The sequence below is a fragment of the Falco peregrinus genome, chromosome 6 (genome assembly GCF_023634155.1).
Source record: "Falco peregrinus isolate bFalPer1 chromosome 6, bFalPer1.pri, whole genome shotgun sequence".
NCBI classification, from domain to species: Eukaryota; Metazoa; Chordata; class Aves; order Falconiformes; family Falconidae; genus Falco; species Falco peregrinus.
Window position 1 is genome coordinate 70158060 of NC_073726.1, and position 19952 is coordinate 70178011.

The 19952-nt window shown below is 41.7% G+C and overlaps 1 protein-coding gene across 1 annotated transcript in view; it reads left to right on the plus strand.

Moving 5' to 3' along the window:
- Window positions 1-19952, plus strand: part of CACNA1C (calcium voltage-gated channel subunit alpha1 C) — a 493845-nt gene that overhangs the window by 407961 nt on the left and 65932 nt on the right. The window contains exons 23-30 of the mRNA XM_055807493.1: window positions 1169-1275; window positions 2793-2880; window positions 3816-3923; window positions 4627-4679; window positions 4786-4932; window positions 5845-6046; window positions 6567-6725; window positions 9614-9724. Of these exons, the coding sequence (XP_055663468.1) occupies window positions 1169-1275; window positions 2793-2880; window positions 3816-3923; window positions 4627-4679; window positions 4786-4932; window positions 5845-6046; window positions 6567-6725; window positions 9614-9724 (975 nt within the window). The remainder of the gene's footprint in view (window positions 1-1168; window positions 1276-2792; window positions 2881-3815; window positions 3924-4626; window positions 4680-4785; window positions 4933-5844; window positions 6047-6566; window positions 6726-9613; window positions 9725-19952) is intronic.

Consider the following 19952-nt stretch of genomic DNA (forward strand, 5'->3'; position numbering starts at 1 on the left):
CTAACTTAGCTGAGATTCAGAGGACCAGATTTAGAAGCCTGTGTTCCTAACCCAGGTAATGGAGGGAAATAGCAGTTGTGGGGATGGGCTTTCTTCAAAGCAGCTACATTAGATTGCTCGCCAGGTCTAAGGTAGGTGGTACAGATTCCTCCATCACCTCCTCTTCCTTAGCCATGCCAGACTCATTTAGTCATATTCTGTAACTGAGCTCAGTTTAAATTTCAGATTCTGAGCTCAGAAGTGTTCAGGTCTGACAATTGTGTTTGAGACCCATTCCTGATTACACTGTCACTTAACCCAATTCTGGAGCTGTGACATCCTCCTCAAAGCTAGCAGGTATTCAGTACCCCTCCATACCCAGATGAGGCAGAAAGTCTCTTGTAAAATATGTAAAGTTTTTCCTTTCCTCTGCTGGGTGATGTTCATAATGGTTACCTCCATGAAGAAACCACTCTGTCTTGAGATAATCCTACCCTGGGCTTTCTAAGGAAAACCAAGGGTAAAATGCAACTGCATCTAGAATAAAAATAGAGGAAGATGGGTAGGGATAGGAAAAGGGATACAGGATTGAGCTGAGCAGAATAGGCAAATTTAAAAGAGAAGGAATTTCTCCTGTTGCTTCGGTTCAGCTCTGAAGAACCAGATCCCTGAGGGATCCTGTTTTTTTATTCACGGGCAGAAAAGAACTCAATTGTCTGCTCCAGCTGGTCTAAGCATTGAAAAACATTACTTATTTAATTTTATATTTTTTATTTCATTTAGCTAAAGAGACTTTTAATAATCAAAGCTACATACTCACAAGTGTCCTCTGCCACTGAAGAAAAAGGGAAAAGCATACAATTGTAAAGAGTAGTTTCTGTGAACAGTTGTTCTGCTGCTTTGCTGATTCTAAATGTTATGTACTCAAAGTGCATATTTTCCTCACTGAACCTAGTATTGGCTTTCCCTAGTTAGGTCTTTCATAGCTATCTTACTGTCTTCTTCACTTTCTTTTCTTTCAATGGGGACTCAACTTCTCCTTTGGGGTCTGGGGGTAAATTGTCTGCTATGTTAGAAATACTGCCCCTCCCCAGTTATATACACAATCAGATGCACAACCAGATGGGTTTGGCTTCTGAACAGATGCTAATGGCAAAGTGTGTTTGTGTGTTCATGTGCCTTCCTGCAGATGACTGCGTATGGGGCTTTCCTCCATAAGGGCTCTTTCTGCAGAAACTATTTCAACATCTTAGACCTGCTGGTGGTCAGCGTTTCTCTCATCTCCTTTGGGATCCAGTGAGTGAGCTATTTTTCAACTGGCTTTTTACTTTGGGATCATAGGGCTGGGTTGGGAAGTGATACCTCAGGCTCATTGTCTTATCTGTGTAAGATTTTTCTCATGAGCCTGGAGGTATTTTTCTCAAATGATTCAAGACCATTAAAATTCACCCTCTAGAAGGGAGGTAATAATTGGTAAGTGCTATACTAGTGACCTGGAGGGGGGACCTTACAGAAAAAACAAATGAGAACAAGAAACTGGGTCCATTGGGATTGATGACATTTAGCTTTGTTCCAAGATCTCTGATTCACTGTATCAGTTCAAGACACTTGAGTGACTTCCTGTTCCCTCCTAGAGCTGTCATAAACTCTTTGGAAAATGGGGTGATAATGTTTTACTACTTCCTAAGATATTGTGGGTCTAGGTCAATGGAAGACCGTCAAGCCCTTGAAGACCTGTGTGAGAATCCATAGAGTATTGGTGACAGTGACAGCTGATCCTGCTTTTGTCGTGCCACTTTGTGTTGGCTGATCTGTTAATTTGCTTAATAAGCTTATAGATTTACTTGATTATATGGAACTGTATGTGTAGAATAGGGAGTTTTCTAAGCAGTATCACATCTCATAAGAAATCAGCTCCCAATCTTTACCATTACAGATTAGCAGCTCCTGTACATTATGTTCCAGAGCTAAGCAAGCAGCAGGATTTGTCAGGTCCATTGGGCTTTCAGTCAGAGTCTTAAGAATGGCACAGTGTTCATTTTGACATACTGTTTCTTTCTTACAGACCTACCTAGACTCAATACATTAGCAAAAAGCCTGTTCCCAAAATCAGTAGGAGGGCCTGATGTCATACAGCATGGAGAAGATTCTCAGTCATAGTTTTAGTCTTGGAAGATGCAGAGAGCTCTGTTGTAGCAGATAGTTTGTTCAGTACTTAAAATTAAGTACATAAGTCATCCTAATCAATTCAGTGGGAGTTTCCTCATCCTTAAATTTATGTACACACTTAATTAATTTGTGGGATTAGAAGCCAAACACACTGCAGGATCAAACTCCAGGTGGACAGTATACCTTTAATGCTGGAGTCATCTGGAGTTTCCATTCTTCTATGAATATTTCAGTGGAGTGCTTCTTTGAGCCTTATCTGAAAATGTCTTGTGATGACTACATCTTGGCATGATTTCCATATCATAGATAACTACAGAGTATTTGGCAGTTTGCCTTGCTTAAAAAATACCCTGCCCATGTTCCATTCCCTTCATTAATACAGGAGAGATGGTGAAAGCTAGGAGAATATATACTGAGCCTGTCCAGACCAGGAAGCAAAACCTATAAAGATAACATCAGAGAGTAGTTTCCTTACCCCTGAAGTGCCATAGCAGAGTTGACTAACTATCCTAAGCAGTCTAAGGCTCTAAGCAGTCTAAGGCATGTCAGATTTCAGACAGGAAAGGGTGGGTGAAATCCATCTGCCCTTGTGGCACACTCCCTATATTGCTGTATCTCTCAAATGTTCTAGTACTTTCTTCCAGGTCCAGTGCCATCAATGTGGTGAAGATCCTGCGTGTTCTGCGAGTCCTTAGACCTCTGAGGGCCATCAACAGAGCCAAAGGACTAAAGGTTAGAAGAGTCCCAATGCATTCTGTAAACTAAATTCAAGTTATTTTAGGCTACAAGGACTTTTGTAATGCTTCAAGTAGTGTTTCAGCAGAATCACCAAATAGTTGAGGTTGAAAGGTCCCTTCCTCTGGAGGTTGTCTTGTCCAACAACCCTGCTCGAACAGGACCACAAGAGCAGGTTTCCCAGGGCCATGCCCAGATGGCTTTTGAATATTTCCAAGGGTGACACCACAATCTCTCTGGGCAACCTGTTCCAAAGCTTAGTCACCCTCACATTAAAAAAAAGTGTTTCCCAATGTTCAGATGAACCTCCTGTGTTTCAGTTTGTGCCCGTTGCCTCTTGTCCTGTCAGTGGGCACCACTGAAAAGAGCTTGGCTCAGCCTTCCCTGCATCCTCCCTTCAGGTATTTATATACATTGACAAGATTCCCCCAAGCCTTCTCTTGTCTGGGCTGAAAAGTCCTATTTGTTGTCTTTGCAGTGAGGACTCATGTTCAACTTGGTGTCCACCAGGACCCCCAGGTCCTTTTCTCCCAAGTTGTTTTCCATCTGGGTGGCCCAGCATCACCACTGAGGTTAAGTGATGCACTTTGCTAGGTTTACAGACAGGCTCACAAGCCTGTTTAAACGTAGCCTTTCTGTATTAGATACACTCCTTCCTGTGGGCTGGTGGGTGCCCAGCTGTGTAAGTTGGTGCTGCTGGAAGTTTCACAGAGCTGAGCTCTGGGATTTTCCTATCCCTTTCTGCCTGCTTCTAAGAGTACAGTGAGGAACGTAACAAGTTGGTCTTCTCTCCCCTTTCCTGAGTCATTACTTAATGAGCAATAGTTAAATGAAATTCTTTTATTTGTATTTTTAGTCTTGGTCTTCTCCCTTAGCCAAAGCAGCCCAGAACAATCTTGCAAGTTACCTTTGTTCCTATCTTCCACTTGCAGCATGTGGTCCAGTGTGTGTTTGTCGCCATCCGAACCATCGGAAACATTGTGATTGTCACCACTTTGCTGCAGTTCATGTTTGCCTGCATTGGAGTTCAGTTGTTTAAGGTAAAACCATTGGGCCCATTCATTCATCCATTACAGGAAGCTATATTATGGGATGGGAAGAAAAATATCATGAAGAAGCTTGAGGAAGGAGAGATGGTATCTTCTGTGTGAAAGGCAAAACATTAGAGGCACTGTCAGTGTTACCTGGGCTGCTGCCAGCAGTTCCCCAAAACTGGCCCAGGCACATTCAGAACTCCTGCCCTTCATCCGTAACCATACAAAACCATCAGTAAAGTCAGTAACCCTCTTCTTCCCTAAATAGCTTGTGGCGTGACTTAGTGCCAGGGAAATGAAGGGGGTTGTTCTAAAGGACTGTTACTTGCAGGCTGTCTACCCACCATCTTGTAGAGGAACGGGCATGCCAAATAAACATGGGAGGTTATTCGTTCACTTCTTTATGTCTGCTTTTATTTCTTTGCCCTTCACCATGCTTCTGACAAGTGTTCTGCAGCACTCAGTGGTCATGCACCTCAGGACATACACATGAAAGTACTGTGCAAGCAGATGAAAAAGCCTGTACTCTGAACTACCCAGATGCAGGCAACTCTCAATCCAGTTTCCTCATATCTATCTGCAAAAGAGCATGTAAACATACTCATATTTAGTTAAGCAAGTAGTAAGCACAGTCTCCTTGCTACACGATTTGCCCTAACCCTTGCACTGTCAGGAAAGGAACCTTCATTCCTCTTTCTTCCTTTTCAAGGGTAAGCTGTACAGCTGCACTGATAGCTCCAAGCAGACGGCAGCAGAGTGCAGGTGGGTCTGCCTTTCCCAGTTAGCCCCCTTCACTGACCACCCTCTCCCAGGGACTCATACTGGAAGTGCAGTTCTGCCATGTTCTCTCTCTGCTCTCTATCCACAGAGGGTACTATATTACATACAAAGACGGTGAGGTCAACCAGCCGATGATACAGCCCCGGAGCTGGGAGAACAGCAAGTTTGACTTTGACAACGTCTTGACTGCCATGATGGCCCTCTTCACTGTCTCAACCTTTGAGGGCTGGCCAGAGTGAGTGCTTCTTGGACCAGTGCAACGCTAGCAATGTCCTCATTCATTTCAAAAGAGAAAATTCAAATGCAGAGCATAGTCTCTCCCATTCTAAGTATTGAAATAAGTCTAAAGCATTAAATGTAGCAACAGTAACAGCAGACATTGTAGTATTATGTACTTTGTAAAGTCCTCAGGGCCTGCAGGAATTGCTGTTCCTGTACTTGTAAACAGTGCATAGCACAGTCTCTAGCTCTTAAAAAATGATTGCCAGTAGTAACAGTGACAGCAATATTTGTTACAAATATTATGAATATAAATGGATATGAAATGCCTGTCAGGCACTTACCAGTATTGGTAGGTGTTGCAAGTTTCCCAACGGAGCCAGCAGGGCAGTACGAAACACAGCAGTGCTGTCTCTGCAGTATGGGCAGACACAGAATGTCTTACCAGGCTGTGCTGTCTGTGCCACTGTGCTGGCTGAGGACCCCCACGCCTCCACTCTGCCAAAGTGACACGAGCATGCAGGGTATCAGGGGGTTGACCCTGACCTGTGTACCCCAGTAATGCTAACAGCAGCGTTAACAAATGTTAAAAGTGATGAGAGCCCCTTTTCTCACAAAACTCAGTTCCCAATGACACAGACTCTCCTGTCTTCTGCTAACTGCAGGGCACACTTTTGTTTTAAATTTTAATGGTTCAACTATGAAAGCAATCCACCCCTGAACAGGTTCAAATGTGTAAAATTAGTAAGAGCCGTGTCTTCTCTTTTGCAAGAGTTTACACTCAGATCAGTGCAAGTCTGCACATCTCTGAGTAAATTAATTTTGATACAAGTAGAAGAAAATCACAGAGTTAAACTTTATACCATCACCTAAAAGGCCTCAAGGCAGTGGCAGATTTTCTCTGCATTGGGCTCCTGTTTGCTTTCAGGTTGCTGTATAGGTCCATTGATTCCCACATGGAGGATGTGGGACCCATCTATAATCACAGGGTTGAGATCTCCATCTTCTTTATTATCTACATCATCATCATTGCTTTCTTCATGATGAACATCTTCGTTGGTTTCGTCATCGTCACATTTCAGGAACAAGGAGAACAAGAGTACAAGAACTGTGAGCTGGACAAAAACCAGGTAATTTATAACACCTTGTTGCCACTAAAGGTAGAAAATACATCAAGAATAAGCATTTAAGGGAGAAATGCATACAGAGAGGAATATGCAAAGATTGCCAAGAAGATAGAACAATAATCTGGCTTCACTGCCACCTTTCAGGACTCAGATAAAAATGATCATGCTGTAAGATTTGCTCAAGGAACAATATTTACTTAAGAATGTGTGCTGTACCGTTTGGTTCACTGAGATTAAATGAGCATGACAGCATTGTCTGGCCGAAGTAAATGCAAATGAAATGCTTCAACAGGTAGAATATGCACATTTATAGAATATATTATTTTATATAGAATATATATAATAGAATATGTTATAGAATATGCACAATATACACACAGATTACAATCTAAAAGAGATTCTTCTACCAAGCATTTTCATTTTAGTAAAAAACTTGAAACAGGTATTTTTATTATATTTGTAGGTAGCTCACCAATCCTGTATTTTGTTTTTGATTTTTAAATCTACCCTGCCTCTTTCACAGCGCCAGTGTGTAGAATATGCCCTGAAAGCCCGGCCTCTGCGGAGATACATCCCTAAAAACCAGTACCAGTACAAAGTTTGGTATGTGGTCAACTCCACCTATTTTGAATACCTGATGTTCGTTCTGATTCTGCTGAACACCATCTGCCTGGCCATGCAAGTAAGTAAGCAAACAGAAAACCGTACAGGTGATGAATTATTAGACTTTGTTGGGGTATACATAGAAATGGCCAATGTTGAGACCTACTTTCATCTTCACACCAGGTATTGAGGGAGAGAGACAGGGACATGATAAAAAACATTGTACCATGTTCACTCCTGATGTCATTTAGTTAATATGAGGAAACTGCCTCTCATTTTCTTCCTGCTAATATCTGACACTTTCAACAATTCTTTTTTAACTCCTTAAAAACAAACAAATGAAAAAAAAAAAACCAACAATAGTTGCTTCACAGACCAATTCAATGGCCACTATAATAACAAGTGATTTCTCAATTCTGACTTGTCTTCTATGAAATGCAGCAGTAATCCCAGAACTGCCACTCACCTGAGAGCTGAATTTTAAATTTGGGGCTTTTCTGTGTTAAAAAGTGGAGAGAAAATATTTCAGAAAACAAGGCAATCAAAGAAACTGGGGATAGAGGGCAGGAAGGCCCTAGTATCTCATTTATTCTGTGTTAAGAATCATAGAAACTGTATAGAAATAACCTCTAAAGGTCGTATTGTCTAGCCCATCACCTAAAGGCAGGATTAGCTCCACCTAAAGCATTTCTTCATAGGTGTTTGCCTAACTTGCTTCACAACCGAAGCTTGTGCTACTGATGGCCTTACCACTCACTGTGCTGTGCATTCATTTGCCTTACTGTGCAATGGTTTCTAAACATCAAATGTGAATCCACTAAAGAAACATTTGTGACTGGATCTACAAGAATAGAAAATAGACGCAGTAGATTACCATGGGCAGGTGGAACAGCACTAAAGGGGAAGGAGTCAAAACCTTTACTAAGTAGCCAGCTTATAAAACAGAAGTCTTACATTCCTTTCAGTCAGGAAATGGGCCCTCATAGACACAAACTGTTCTGTACATTTCCCCAGGTCTGTACTTTCCTGGCTTGTTCCTTCCAGCCTGCCTCACTCACCTCCATTTCATTTCCAGTCAGTCCCAGACTCCACCTGTTACGCCTGTCTCTGCACTCCCAGTTTCCTTGGCCTCTTGAGCCCTGTTCTCTTCTACATTCTGTCTGCTTAAGAGCTAGTCTGCCTGTCACTCTGCTCCCTAAGACCCAGCCTTCCTCCTCACCCAGTCTGTCTCTGAACTCTCTTCCCTGATCTGTGGCCCAGACAGTCCAAATCCCCTCTCCTCAACCCATGCTTCTCACTACGCAGACTCCCAGTTGCAGTTACTCCTCCATGGACCTCCTTTCTGGTCTCTCTCAGCCCTTTCTATTCGATTCTCTGCTATACTTTGTTCCCTTCTCTAGTTTGTTCCCTTATTGTGAGTCCAACTCCCCATGCACTCCCACACCAACTTTCCTTTTGACCTTAGCATCGCACCACCACATTTTCCACCGGATCAATCCCAGTCTGCCCTATTCCCAGCCCCCCTTCAAAACTAGCCTCTCTTTCCTATCGCTCACTAGCAGTCTGTCTATATTCACAGTCAGTTTTCACTTTACTTTCTCTCACTGTCTCCAATCCCACCAGATTTCTTGACCTCCCTACTTTTTCTTCACCTTGTCTAGCTCTTTCCCATCCCCATTGAAAAGTCTTCCTCTGCTGTCTTGCCTAAGGTGCCAAAAAAGGAGTGAGGCAGCATGAGCACAGGAAAGTGCTCTGCTCTCAGCTGAAGTATCTGCTGCCCTGCTGTCATGAAGACAGACCCAATGGAGAGGGACTATTATGTTCACCCTGAAGCATGCTCAGTTGCTGTGACAGTGGTCATGTGAGATGTTTGTGAGCCCACAGGCAGGACAACATCTCTGGAGATTCCAGAAAGTATATATATATATCTTGAGAAAAGTACAGTTTTTCAAAGGATAGGTTGAGTCAAACATCGTAACAGACAGCAAACACAAAAGCCAATTTCTGGTAAAATTCTAAGTTTTTAAGCAGAGTCCTGCAGGTACTAAATTCTTTCAAGGAAAATACTACAAGCAATTTTGAAAATGCCTCAACAATTATTTTGCCCTGACCCAACTTTCAGCTGCAGCTGAATTGTTTTAACTAAAACTCCTTTAAATTAAGCACCCTGAGCCAATGCAGAATATGAAAATTCATCCCACCTAGTTAAAGTTTATCAAAGTTAAGCAACTACAAATGCGATCTTATAACATGAACTGGAAGATGACCTTAGAATAAGGCAGTGCAATCAGTCTCAACTATAATGATCTGGACACAGGGATAGGAAGAGTGTGGTGGTAATGTTTGCAGAAGACGCTACTTGTATTAATCAACAGAAGACAGAAAGTAACTTCATAAAATCTTAATAAAGTTAAGTGAATGAGCAGCACGATTGCAAATTTAATTCAGAGTTGAAAATTGCAAGATAATGCATATTAGAAAGATATGATTTGAGCTGCTCATGTAGTTTGCAGAATCCTGAATTAAGTGTAATTACTTGGGGAATGGCTTGGTATCATTATGAACAGCTCAGTGAAACCCCTGTTCCCTGTGCAGTAATGATCAAAGAAGTAATCCAAGTGTCAGGGAAGGGTGAGATAACAAACACAATTGGACACTGTCTTGTACCATTATGCAAATTTATAATGAGTCCTCAACTGGAATGGTAAGTGCAATTTTGGTAGCCACCATTCAAAACTTTTTTTTTTTTTTTAAAGATAGGAGATCCAGAGCCAATGCCAAAAATGGCTACAAGTATGGCAATGCTTATGTGTGAAGGGAGATGGGAATTCTAAATTGAAAAAATGGAGTATGCTGGCATTTTCTTTAGAGAACCTCAACATATAGGCAGATCAGGAGGGGCCCTGTGGATTCCGAACTGGCTGGCATGTCCTTTCCTCACACTGCTGCCATGATGCTATTTTTCAGCACTACGGTCAGAGCTGCATGTTCAAGGAAGCCATGAATATCCTCAACATGCTCTTCACTGGCCTCTTCACTGTTGAGATGGTCCTGAAATTAATCGCTTTCAAACCCAAGGTAGGTGCTATAGGCATAGAGTTTCCTGGCATCTGTGTGTGTGTGTGCATGTGTGTGGGGCAGCTGTGAGGAGAAGGAGGAGGTGAAACTTTCTGATCTGTTACCCCACGAATAACTGAGCTGGACAGTTGCTCTCTGGATTGGAGTCTCACATATATTTAATAACTTTTTCACTGGAGAGTAGACACACTTGAGAAAAAAAAAAAAAAAAGGCAGCACCTGTCAATAGAGAAGGCTCCTAGTTCTCTGTTTTCATTAAGTTATAATAGTGACACTATGTTAAGGCTATAGCATGTTTTCCATTCTGAATGTTAATCTAATGCTCTCTCTGACTTTCCTTAAATTATAAATAGCATCCCATGATTAGTCTCCTGGCCCAAATGAAGTTAATCAAGAATGACTCATTTTGAGTTATGAGCTTTGAAAAAAAATGTTTCTTCTGTGAGGGCTACATCTCAATGATGGTTTGGATTGCTTTAGTTTTGAATTTAAGACTTCATTGATAATATTCAGTACCCCAGCAGGTCCTGTCTGAAAGTACTGTCCTGTCCTTTGGGCCACAGCATTCTGCTAGTATAGCTGCATCATGAGATATGATTATAACCTATAAGCTCTTCCAACTAAGTTGGCACAGCTGCTGCAGGACAAGGACAAAGATTCTGACCTCATGTAATTTCAGATTACACAAGGCTTTCTTCTTTGGGGCTTTTTTCTTCTTTGGTTTTGGTCAGCCACGTGGCATAAGGAGTGGAATCCAAACACCTACATTCAGGCACTTCATGCCATCTCGTGCCTTTTTGTATCTTCAATGATACCTTGACACATGGGGTTGTGTCTTGAAGGATACTTTGAGACATTGGGGTTGACAAATACTGCCTGAAGCATCAGTTATGACATTGGTAAAGATGAGAACAATCATGTCTGACAGTCATGCTTGTCCTTCATGTTAAACATTTAGGCAATCACTGAGTTAAGTGCTTCTCCCAGCTCTAACCTAACATCTTGCTCATCCTCAGCTCAGAAACTTTGCTCTCTAATTCTACTGAATTCAGTCTTACTTTTTCTTGTTAATTCTGTGTTGACTTTACATCCACACACACCTCTCTCTTATTCCACATGTTCTAAGACTTCTTCTTACAAGAGTCACAATTCTATTTTTTTTCTGAGCCCAGTATCACTGTCCTATCTCAAATGTAGTTTTCTTGAAATTCAGGAGCAACTTGTGCAGTCCTGGTGAAGGACTGATTTTTATTCTTTTTATTTTTTTTTTTAAATTTTCAGAGGAATCTACCTTTCATTTTTGAGATTTCACCCTATCTATTAGCAAGCAAATCTTCTTGCACTCTGTAAAAAGATTATCTGCACACTATATACCCAGAAATGTATTTCACAAGCTTTGTAACATTCTTCTGATTTCATGGCTCTACTTTAGAGGAGATTCTTAACTTTGAGAAATACGAGGTTCTCAGCAGAATTTGTTTTGAGTATTTAGACAAAAAGTTCAGCCAGTTCAAATGGGCTTTGTACATGTACAAGGAAGGCTTTACCTGACGTGGTTGCCCGTAACAGTAAGGAATTGGCATTGATGATATTGGAGGCCCTTTCTACCTCCTGTCTCTTACTTTCCTGTGCTTAGTCTCTTTTCAAGTTTTACTGCACAACAAAGTATTAAACAATATCAGGTAAATATGTATCTTCTGGATAGCAAAATGTTGGAGCAGATTGCCTAAAGAGGTTGTGGAATCTCCATAATTTAAAGTTTTAAGATTAAGTTAGGGAAACCTTTCATTAGAAACAGTTTAGTAATGTATGATCTCCATTGAAACAGGGGAATTGACTAGACCATCTCACGAGCTCCCTCTCAGCCCAATTTTTCATGATTCTGTAATTTCCAAACTAAATCCCCAGCAACTACACTATAATGAAAGTGAGAATATAAAAGTTTTCCTTGTGACCAGAACAGTAGAGTCTCAATAAAGTCTTCTTAACTAACGATCAGACAGCAACCTCAGGTTGGGTCCTGCCCATCCTGAAAGAATAGCCAGTGGAAAGAATCAATCTGTTTCAAATGCTAGCCTGGCCTGTATGCCAAACACAGTACTAACTCTTAAACTGCTATTTGAATTAAATACCTTCAGGAAAATAAGCAATTTTTTTTAAAAATGGAACCACAGGATTTACAGGAAAGAAAAACAGGAATGAACTTGTGAAAACGACTAATACAGCAAAAGGACTTGCCTCCAGCAGTATATTCATACTGGATTATGTTGAGTACCAGTTCAATGACTCGGGTTTGGAAACATCAAAATCCCTTGTGTAACTTGCCATTGTCTGCTCAGTACAAGGATTTGGCCTGCAGCCTTCATTTACTGCTCCATGTTGACTCAACCTGATCTCCAAAGAAGGACACCCCCTCTCCCAGATGAGCACTTGGACTGATGTGGACCAACACTGGGCGGCACAATCTGGTTCCTTTTGGGTTGCACTTTGGGACTGAAGCTGAACTTGCCTTGAATATGTTCTCATGTGAGAGTCTCCTAGCATGGAGAAAGTTGTTACCTCAGCCCTCTGCTTGGCCAGATCTTGTTTCCTCCTGTCACTCAAGGTATAAAACCAAACTACGTCTGCAGATATAGGTTGTCCTCAGGAACACTAGCTGGAAAAGTCTGAAAGGATTTCATTGTCACCTGGATGAACATCATTACAGCACAGCCATCATCCTCTCCCCTCTAACCAACCAAGTCCCTCAGACAAAGAAATTAGATGCTAAGTGATATTAGTGTTTCCCAGATGTGAAATGGTATGATTAAATGCTCATGAGATCTCAGCTGAAGATAGATTGGTCTGCCATTTCCTGAGCAATAAAACACAATGCTTTGTCTTATTTTGAATTTCTGCCCAAACATCACTCTTTTCTACCTGAAGAGTACCCTAAAATGAGGGAGCTGCAAGATTTATGACTGACAACAGGGAAACTTTGTTAGCTGAAGGTGTTGTGTCCTCACTTTAGCAACAAGCCCCAGGAGAACGTGGCAGAACAGAACTGAGCACAGAACTGACGCTGGCGAAATGCACTCTGTTTTTTCCATCTTTGTGGTGCTTAACCCAGCAGTTAGTCATTCAGCTAACAGCAACATGATAATGGACTTGTAACTCTGAAGCAGCCACCCAGAGCTCTCCCTTGCACAGCCGCTTCCTAAAGGCACCTTGAAATGAATGGTCTGCAGCAGCAGCAGAGGATCATGGGTTTCTCCATCTGTGCAAGGTAGAACAAGCTGCTATTTATTCATGCCTTTACCAGAGAGAATTGCTAAGGGAACTGGAACAGATCCCCCAGGTAATCAGAGCTGCTATCGCCCTACCTTCTTGCAGAAGTCACCACAGGGACGTTCCCATGCAGAACAGCTTTGGGGGAAGCCTAATATGCAAAGTACCTGCTGCAGGCAGTGGTGTGGCAATTGCTGTCATCTGAAGTAATATAATGCACTACAGTGCTACCTGTTACATGCTACTATGTTACATGCATAACAGAAGAAAAGGTGGCAGTCTCTGACTGAATAGATTTTTTTTACTGTGTCCAGTTTTTATTTCTTCACTCCCATTTTGTGAGGAGACATATCCTTCTTATTTGCTACTCTTGATAGTAAAGGTGAAAAAAACCAAACACCATCAGTTACACAGGCATTAGGCAGGATCACATATCTGCCTGACTGCAAAGAATTAGCATGGATAATACAGCCCTGCAAGTTGTTCTTGCAGTAAGAGCAAGGATTTACTTATTGAGAGGCTAGCTATAGGAATAAGGAGCCAAGTCTGAGTCAGGGCTCATCTCCTAACACTTACCTAAAGTATGCAAAGGGAGTAGAAAGACAAGGGCTTTCCTAACAAAAAGTACTGTTACTATTGGATTGGTTGCTTTAGTCAGCAAGTCCCCTTGGTACGTGGTCTTTATATTGGCCATCTTCTGTGAACAGTGTTTTGATTTGTTTAGTCTCCAGGGAGGCTATAGGGAAGAGGGGTGGAGCAGCCACTGCTGGTGTAGGCAGCACATGCCAGGTGGCGACAAGGCCAGCCTCTGAGAGACCTGTGTCTCTGTGTGGCACATTTTCTGGATGAGAAGATCAGTTATCCCAGCTTTTTGCAGGGTAAAACTAAGCAGTGTGTGAGACAGTTCCTCTATCTCTGATGCGGTCTTGACAGGAGGGTGTGCTAACAATGAGCAAGAGAGATTTGGGATGATTAGAGCTGCTGATAAAGAAAACATCCAATACATGCCCTGCATCTCCTTACAGAGTATTAATGTGCTGCTCTGAAGCAAAACTCCCAAATGGACCTGAGTGTTTGTCTTGGCTGATGCTTATAAACTGATTCAAGACTAGTTACTTCAAAGAGACAGACAGTCCAAAAGGGACGCTGTCGAGCCAAGGCCTTTTGCTCCTTTGTTTTTCTAATTTTATAAATTCTCCAGCCAGTCTGGTGAGCTATTTTCCAGTTCCTGCATAGAGCAAGCTGCTGCTGCTTCATGCTTTTTCCAGAGAAAACTACTGAAGGACAATGCTGTGCTGTCTGGGGTGTTCTGTCTGGACAGCTACCACTGTCCTAGCTTCTTAAAGAAATCCCCACAAACACCAGTCCATGAAGGACCAGCTGCCTTACAAAACCTGCTTGGGGGTTTTTCAACTCAAAGGCAGCGACTTAAAGTTCCTATTCATATGAAGCTGCACCATCTGTCAACATGCATGCTAATATGGGGATGGATATTCCTCCAGCAATTTCAGATCTTTCCAGCTCCCTGGAATGGGCTATTTTACTGAAGAAGCACATCTACTTTTTCTTTCAGGAACGTTTCATCTATCCCCGTACTAGCTCGGGCAGGAGGGCAGGACTAGTAATCCAAGAACTATGAATTCTGCCGCCGTCCCTGTAATCTCAGACTAGGGAAGATATATCAGTGGAACTAGTCCCATGCATAAAGTAAAGCACATGTTCGTATATTTTGTCAAATCCACAACTGGGTGTGGAAAGGGAATCTTGGGGATTTCCTCTGCGGAATTATGACTATCAGAGAGACTACAGATCACAAGTCTATTCCATTTCCCAGACACTGTCAGCACCTCTCTTCCCTGGGTGTTTATGGATGTTACTTGTAAAGCAGCCTGTAACAACACCATCTGTCCTGCCTCTGTTAGTTCAGTCCCTCATTTATCACTGCTACTTTACTCTGAATTCTTGACATTCTTTAATGTTATTTTCATGTAGCAGAGTTCAGACTTCTGTGCACTGTTTCAAACCAGTTTCACATTCAGCACAAGGCCTGTAATCCCATGTGATCCCAGGAAGAGCTATGACCCTTTGAGTAGTGGAAGACATGTTACCCATGGTTATTTCTTAGCCTCTATTTACTGATGGATCTATGTCTCCTCAGTGTTTCATTCTCCCCTGATGCATTTGCCCTTCTTTATTTCTCTTTAAGCTCCTCTCAGTCAGCTTTTATCATGCATTTAATGCAGTGATATCTCTTCTCAAACCTGCAAAATGACTCATCTGGTTTTGTTCCCTTTTAACTACTCCATTTCTTGTACATTTATGCCTATAAACAGACCTTTGAGCAGTCCTTCCTAAAGTCACACTGGCTGCTTCATACTACTTGCATTCTTCTTTCTCACCATAACCACAATCTGTCATTCCTTGGTCAGGTTAGAGGCTTCAGCATTTTCACAAACAACTGAAATTTATATCCAGTCTATACCCTTTCAGCCCAGAAACCAGGTTGTTTAATTTTGGAAATCTAATGCTTTTTGTACTTCTTCATTCTAGTACTTTTAGCAATACCTGAATAACTTAGGATGCTGCCCTGGCGTCATTCATCACAGTGTTTTATTTCTCCAGCTTATACAGAGAAAGCAAAGTAAAGACATTCTGCACTGATGTAAAAATGTCAGGAAAAGTGGTTACAATTGAGTGGTCTTTTGTTCAATGCAGAAAAACACTCCAGGTCCATCCAACAGACATGGGAATCATATTTCATTAAAAATCACATGGTCTGGGGTGAAATATAGTGGTATAAATTAGTAGTTTAAGTTGTGTAAATGTATACATGAGCTCATGGTGCAGGCAGCTGCCTCCCTTTCAAAGACTTTGGCCACACAATTCTGATTGTCAAATGGCTCTTATTTTGCAGATTTTCTCTGCTGGTTTTGGCAGGTTCATAACCTAAGTAATTATCTAATTGTTTCCTCTCCTCAGCTTCAGTGTTACCCTTTCTGTTTTGGAGGGGCAGTGTCTAGACATGGAGTATTTTCTGACTGAGTCATCTACCCAGTGCAATAGGAAGGGCAGTCTCCAACCAACACCCTGCCTTTGGTTGGAACAAGTGTTTTAAAAGGCAAAAGGAGGGGTGAGAAAGCTAGTTGGTTTGTGGGTGGGGGAAAATATACTTCATTCAACAAAAAGGAAGAGTAAGCTCTGCTTGATGTTGGGTAAGAAATAGTGAGCATGGAGAGAACTGGGAATAGTCAGGTAAGAGAGTGTGTGAAGTGATGAAAATGAGAGAACTAAACAAACAGAAAGGACCATGTCTGGGGTGAAAAGAGAGAGAAACCAGACCTGGAGGAGAGGAGAAGCTGTACACATAATGGAGACAGAATATTCTTAAAGACAGAAAGAAATAAACCAAAGACCCTGAAAGAGGAGAGTATTAATAAAACAGAGAAAGAAATGATTGGACAAGAAATGATGCAAGGAAAAGAAACACAGAAACAGGGCTGAAAGGAAAAGTAAACATAGAAAGGGACTTTTAGAAAATTAAAAATGGAATTAAAACCCATAGCTTTTAAGCTAATTAACATCTTTTTGTGATTCTGCATTTTACTGAAGTTCCCTGGCAGACATCCCAGGTCTCCATGTTCAAACACATCAGTATCTCAGCCACAGAGCCTCCCTGTGTACTGTCTCATCAGAAGAGCTTGCAATAAATGTCGGGTGCAATGTATTTCCCTACTTCTGTGGATTCATCTCAGCCACCTTGCAAAATGCATCAGCATGTTACCCAGAAATGCTTTCTTTTTTCACCCCAAATTTTTTTCTGGGTGGAGTCTGAATGTGTTGTGTGTTCCTCTGGACCTGCTACAGCCAGTAGCCCAGCTGGAATTAATCTCAGCTACTCCAACAAGCCCAGCAGCTGTATGACCAGAAATCCCTGAAATCTCTGTAGTGCACAGCCAGACACTGCACTGTATGTGTGCAGTCAGTCTGAGGCTCTCAAGGAATTGCTGAATCAGGCTCAAGGGTTTTGGAAATACACTAGAAAAGGGTAAAAATCTTAACCCCTTGTTAATCACTCCTCTGCTTTCTCTTTACTGTGATTACCTGTCTGCCAGGAGGTTCATGCATTTTGCATAGCATACCTATCATGTAGGGATTTGACCACATGTTCTTTCATGTCTACAGGTCTGGGAGGAAGAATGAGCCTCTTTTCTAAGCCCTTTCTGCAAAAGTAAATACTGAAAGTACTATGTCAGAGCAGCATGTTTAGGTGACTTTGATGTGAGGAAATACTTGGGATAATTATTCTGGACATGGATGATCAGGTCATCCCAGTCCTTTATACCCATCAGTGGGTTGGAACAAGAGTAATCAGGTAACCTTGCTCCTGGATGCTGCTTGCCTGACAGAATTCGTATCTGCCCATATGTCCAGGAGAAAAAAGAAAAAGGGAGGCTAAGAAAGTAACTGAGCCTCATGTAGCACAGTCTGTGCCACAGTACTCTCACAGCAGCTCGGCATTGAGACTTTCTCACAGAACATGGAAGGGCATCCCACTAGCTGAGGGCCAAAGCAGCTGCTTTTGTTATTCCAGGCCTTAAATCAAAACTACTCAGGAATCTGTGCTGCCAACATGTTACAAGGCTGTGGCATTAAAAGAAAGAGGAACAACATCCTGGTGTTTTAGAGTGCTGGCCCTCAAGTTAAACAGTACACCTGATGTAACTGTAGAGCCTCAAACAACAAATCTCCCAGTTAATAGAGAAAATGAAAATTTGCAACTGAATGCTCAGGGATGAGGTTGGTTTAGCAACAATTTTCACAAATGAGGAGTTAGCAAGCAAATAACTGCCTTCTCTGTCACATGAAGGTAAGGGAATCCTCTTTGATAATTCTAGATTTCACTGAGTTCCTCACCAGTTCCTGAGCATGTGGGAGGGGAAATCTGGCCATTCCTGACACTTCAAAGGAAAAGAAAGTAGTGCCAGGCTAAAGTTTTTCTATTGTGCATATGCTTATATTCTGAGACAGCATAGGCGTGACACCACCTAAACAAGTCATGCAGTGTGAAAAACATTTGGTAGGTGAATGTAACAGAAGAAACTAGACAGATGATGAGAAATGGAATTTCGCAGTACAACCTAGCTCATACATCTAGTTGAATCTGGGTCAGGAAACATCAAAGCCTTCTGAACACTGGTTGACCTCCTGTATGAAGTATACTGGTCTCTTTCCTGTTTCCTCATGGAAAATGTCTGTTGCAGGAAGGCTCATGAGCAGAGTGGATCTCAGTTGGTTTCTTTGTTGGTGCCCCGGAAAAAGAGGCCAAGAATGAAATGAGTACACAGAACAAACTTCCCTCTTCATGCAAAAAGCTTGTCCTTTCATGTTGTGATGGAAGCGATTGGTGAGGGACAAAAAGGCTGTTTGATCTGCTGCTTCCCATGTTACATTTGTTGTTTTAATGCAGGATGTTCTTCCTGGAGGACAAGGCCAGCAATTTTCTGCACACAGATAGATCCTCCGATTACTATGTAGAATGTGTGAAATTTCTAACACGGATCAGCCAGAGCTATGCAATCTTCCACTTTTCTGAAGGATTAAAGAAGTTAAAGAAGTTGTATAAGAGCTTCAATGAGAGAGGACCTTTTCCTTTACAGCAAATGTACCCAGGGAATTTGCATATTGCTCCAACATTGTGACAGATTTATTTTCAGTCTGGCACTTGGGGGTTTTAATGTCATTATAAATGATCAAAAATAATTATATGACTGCACAATGCAACAGTGTGGGAAGTACTGTATTAGCTATTACACGTAATTATTTAATACAGAAAATTATTCACACAGTGTTAAAAGCCCAGTGGGATGGTGAACTGGGGTCTCACTCACAACAGCATCGACAGCGTCAGCAGCAGCATGTAAAGGGAACAGTTCCAGGGAAAAGTGACTTGCTTTCACTCTCAGAAGAAAAATCCCAACCCAACCTTCACATGAGGTTGTTTTAAAGGGTCAAAAGTTCTCTACAGATGTGAATCTTCTCCTCACATAAGAATGATACCAGATAACAGCCTGTGATACAGGCTCTGTTAAGAACTGTTCATCGTGTCAGGAAATGACATTTCCACTGCCAAATGGTCATCTGGCTGAGGTCTAAGAGAGTTATTTCTCTTCTGTATCGTGCATCTGGCTTTTGTAGGACCTTGGAAACTTTAGTTTTCCAAATTTCTGCTTCCCCAAGTGTAAAATGAGAGTTACTATCCTCTTTTGGAAAGTTATGATTGATGGATTACATGAAAGTAATGAAATTTTACTAACTATAATCCTTAAAAAAGCAAGACTTTTCTGAAAATGGAGATAACTTACAAAAAAAGGAACTATTCAAAAACCTATTGCTCATACCTACCAGCCTGTTTCTAGAAGATGTGCCTTTCTTCCAGCGAGTATCCACTATCCACAAAACAACCATGTCAGAGCAATCCATAGCCTTTTCCCATGGTATGTATGGAGACAGGGAAGCTATTCCAAGTCCAGCCCCATGTTCAGAATGCTTTTTCACCCATTACTTGCCACTGTCTCATCCTCCCACAACAGTAGGTGGTTCTTCACTATGAAAGATGTGTCACTTCTGTTATTACAGGTTGAGTTTTACTTCTTGGAATCATTCTTCCCTGGGCTGGGATGTCAGTCCAACTTTAGAAGATAGACTATTAAACAGTGAAGCCCATCCTTTTACTCTTTTCATAGGACTATTTCATGTTGATGGTTTGATTTTTTGCCTTCAAGAGTTATCTGTTGGCTCTCATCAAGACCTGCTTTTTCTAGATCTTGCAAAGTCTTTGAACATTTACAGCTTCTTCCTAAAGGAATCTGATAGCAAAATTCTCACGGAATGCATTTTGTGATAAATGATCTGTTCAGATGTAGCAAGCCATCACATTCACTTTCCAGTCTTTCTTGTAAGA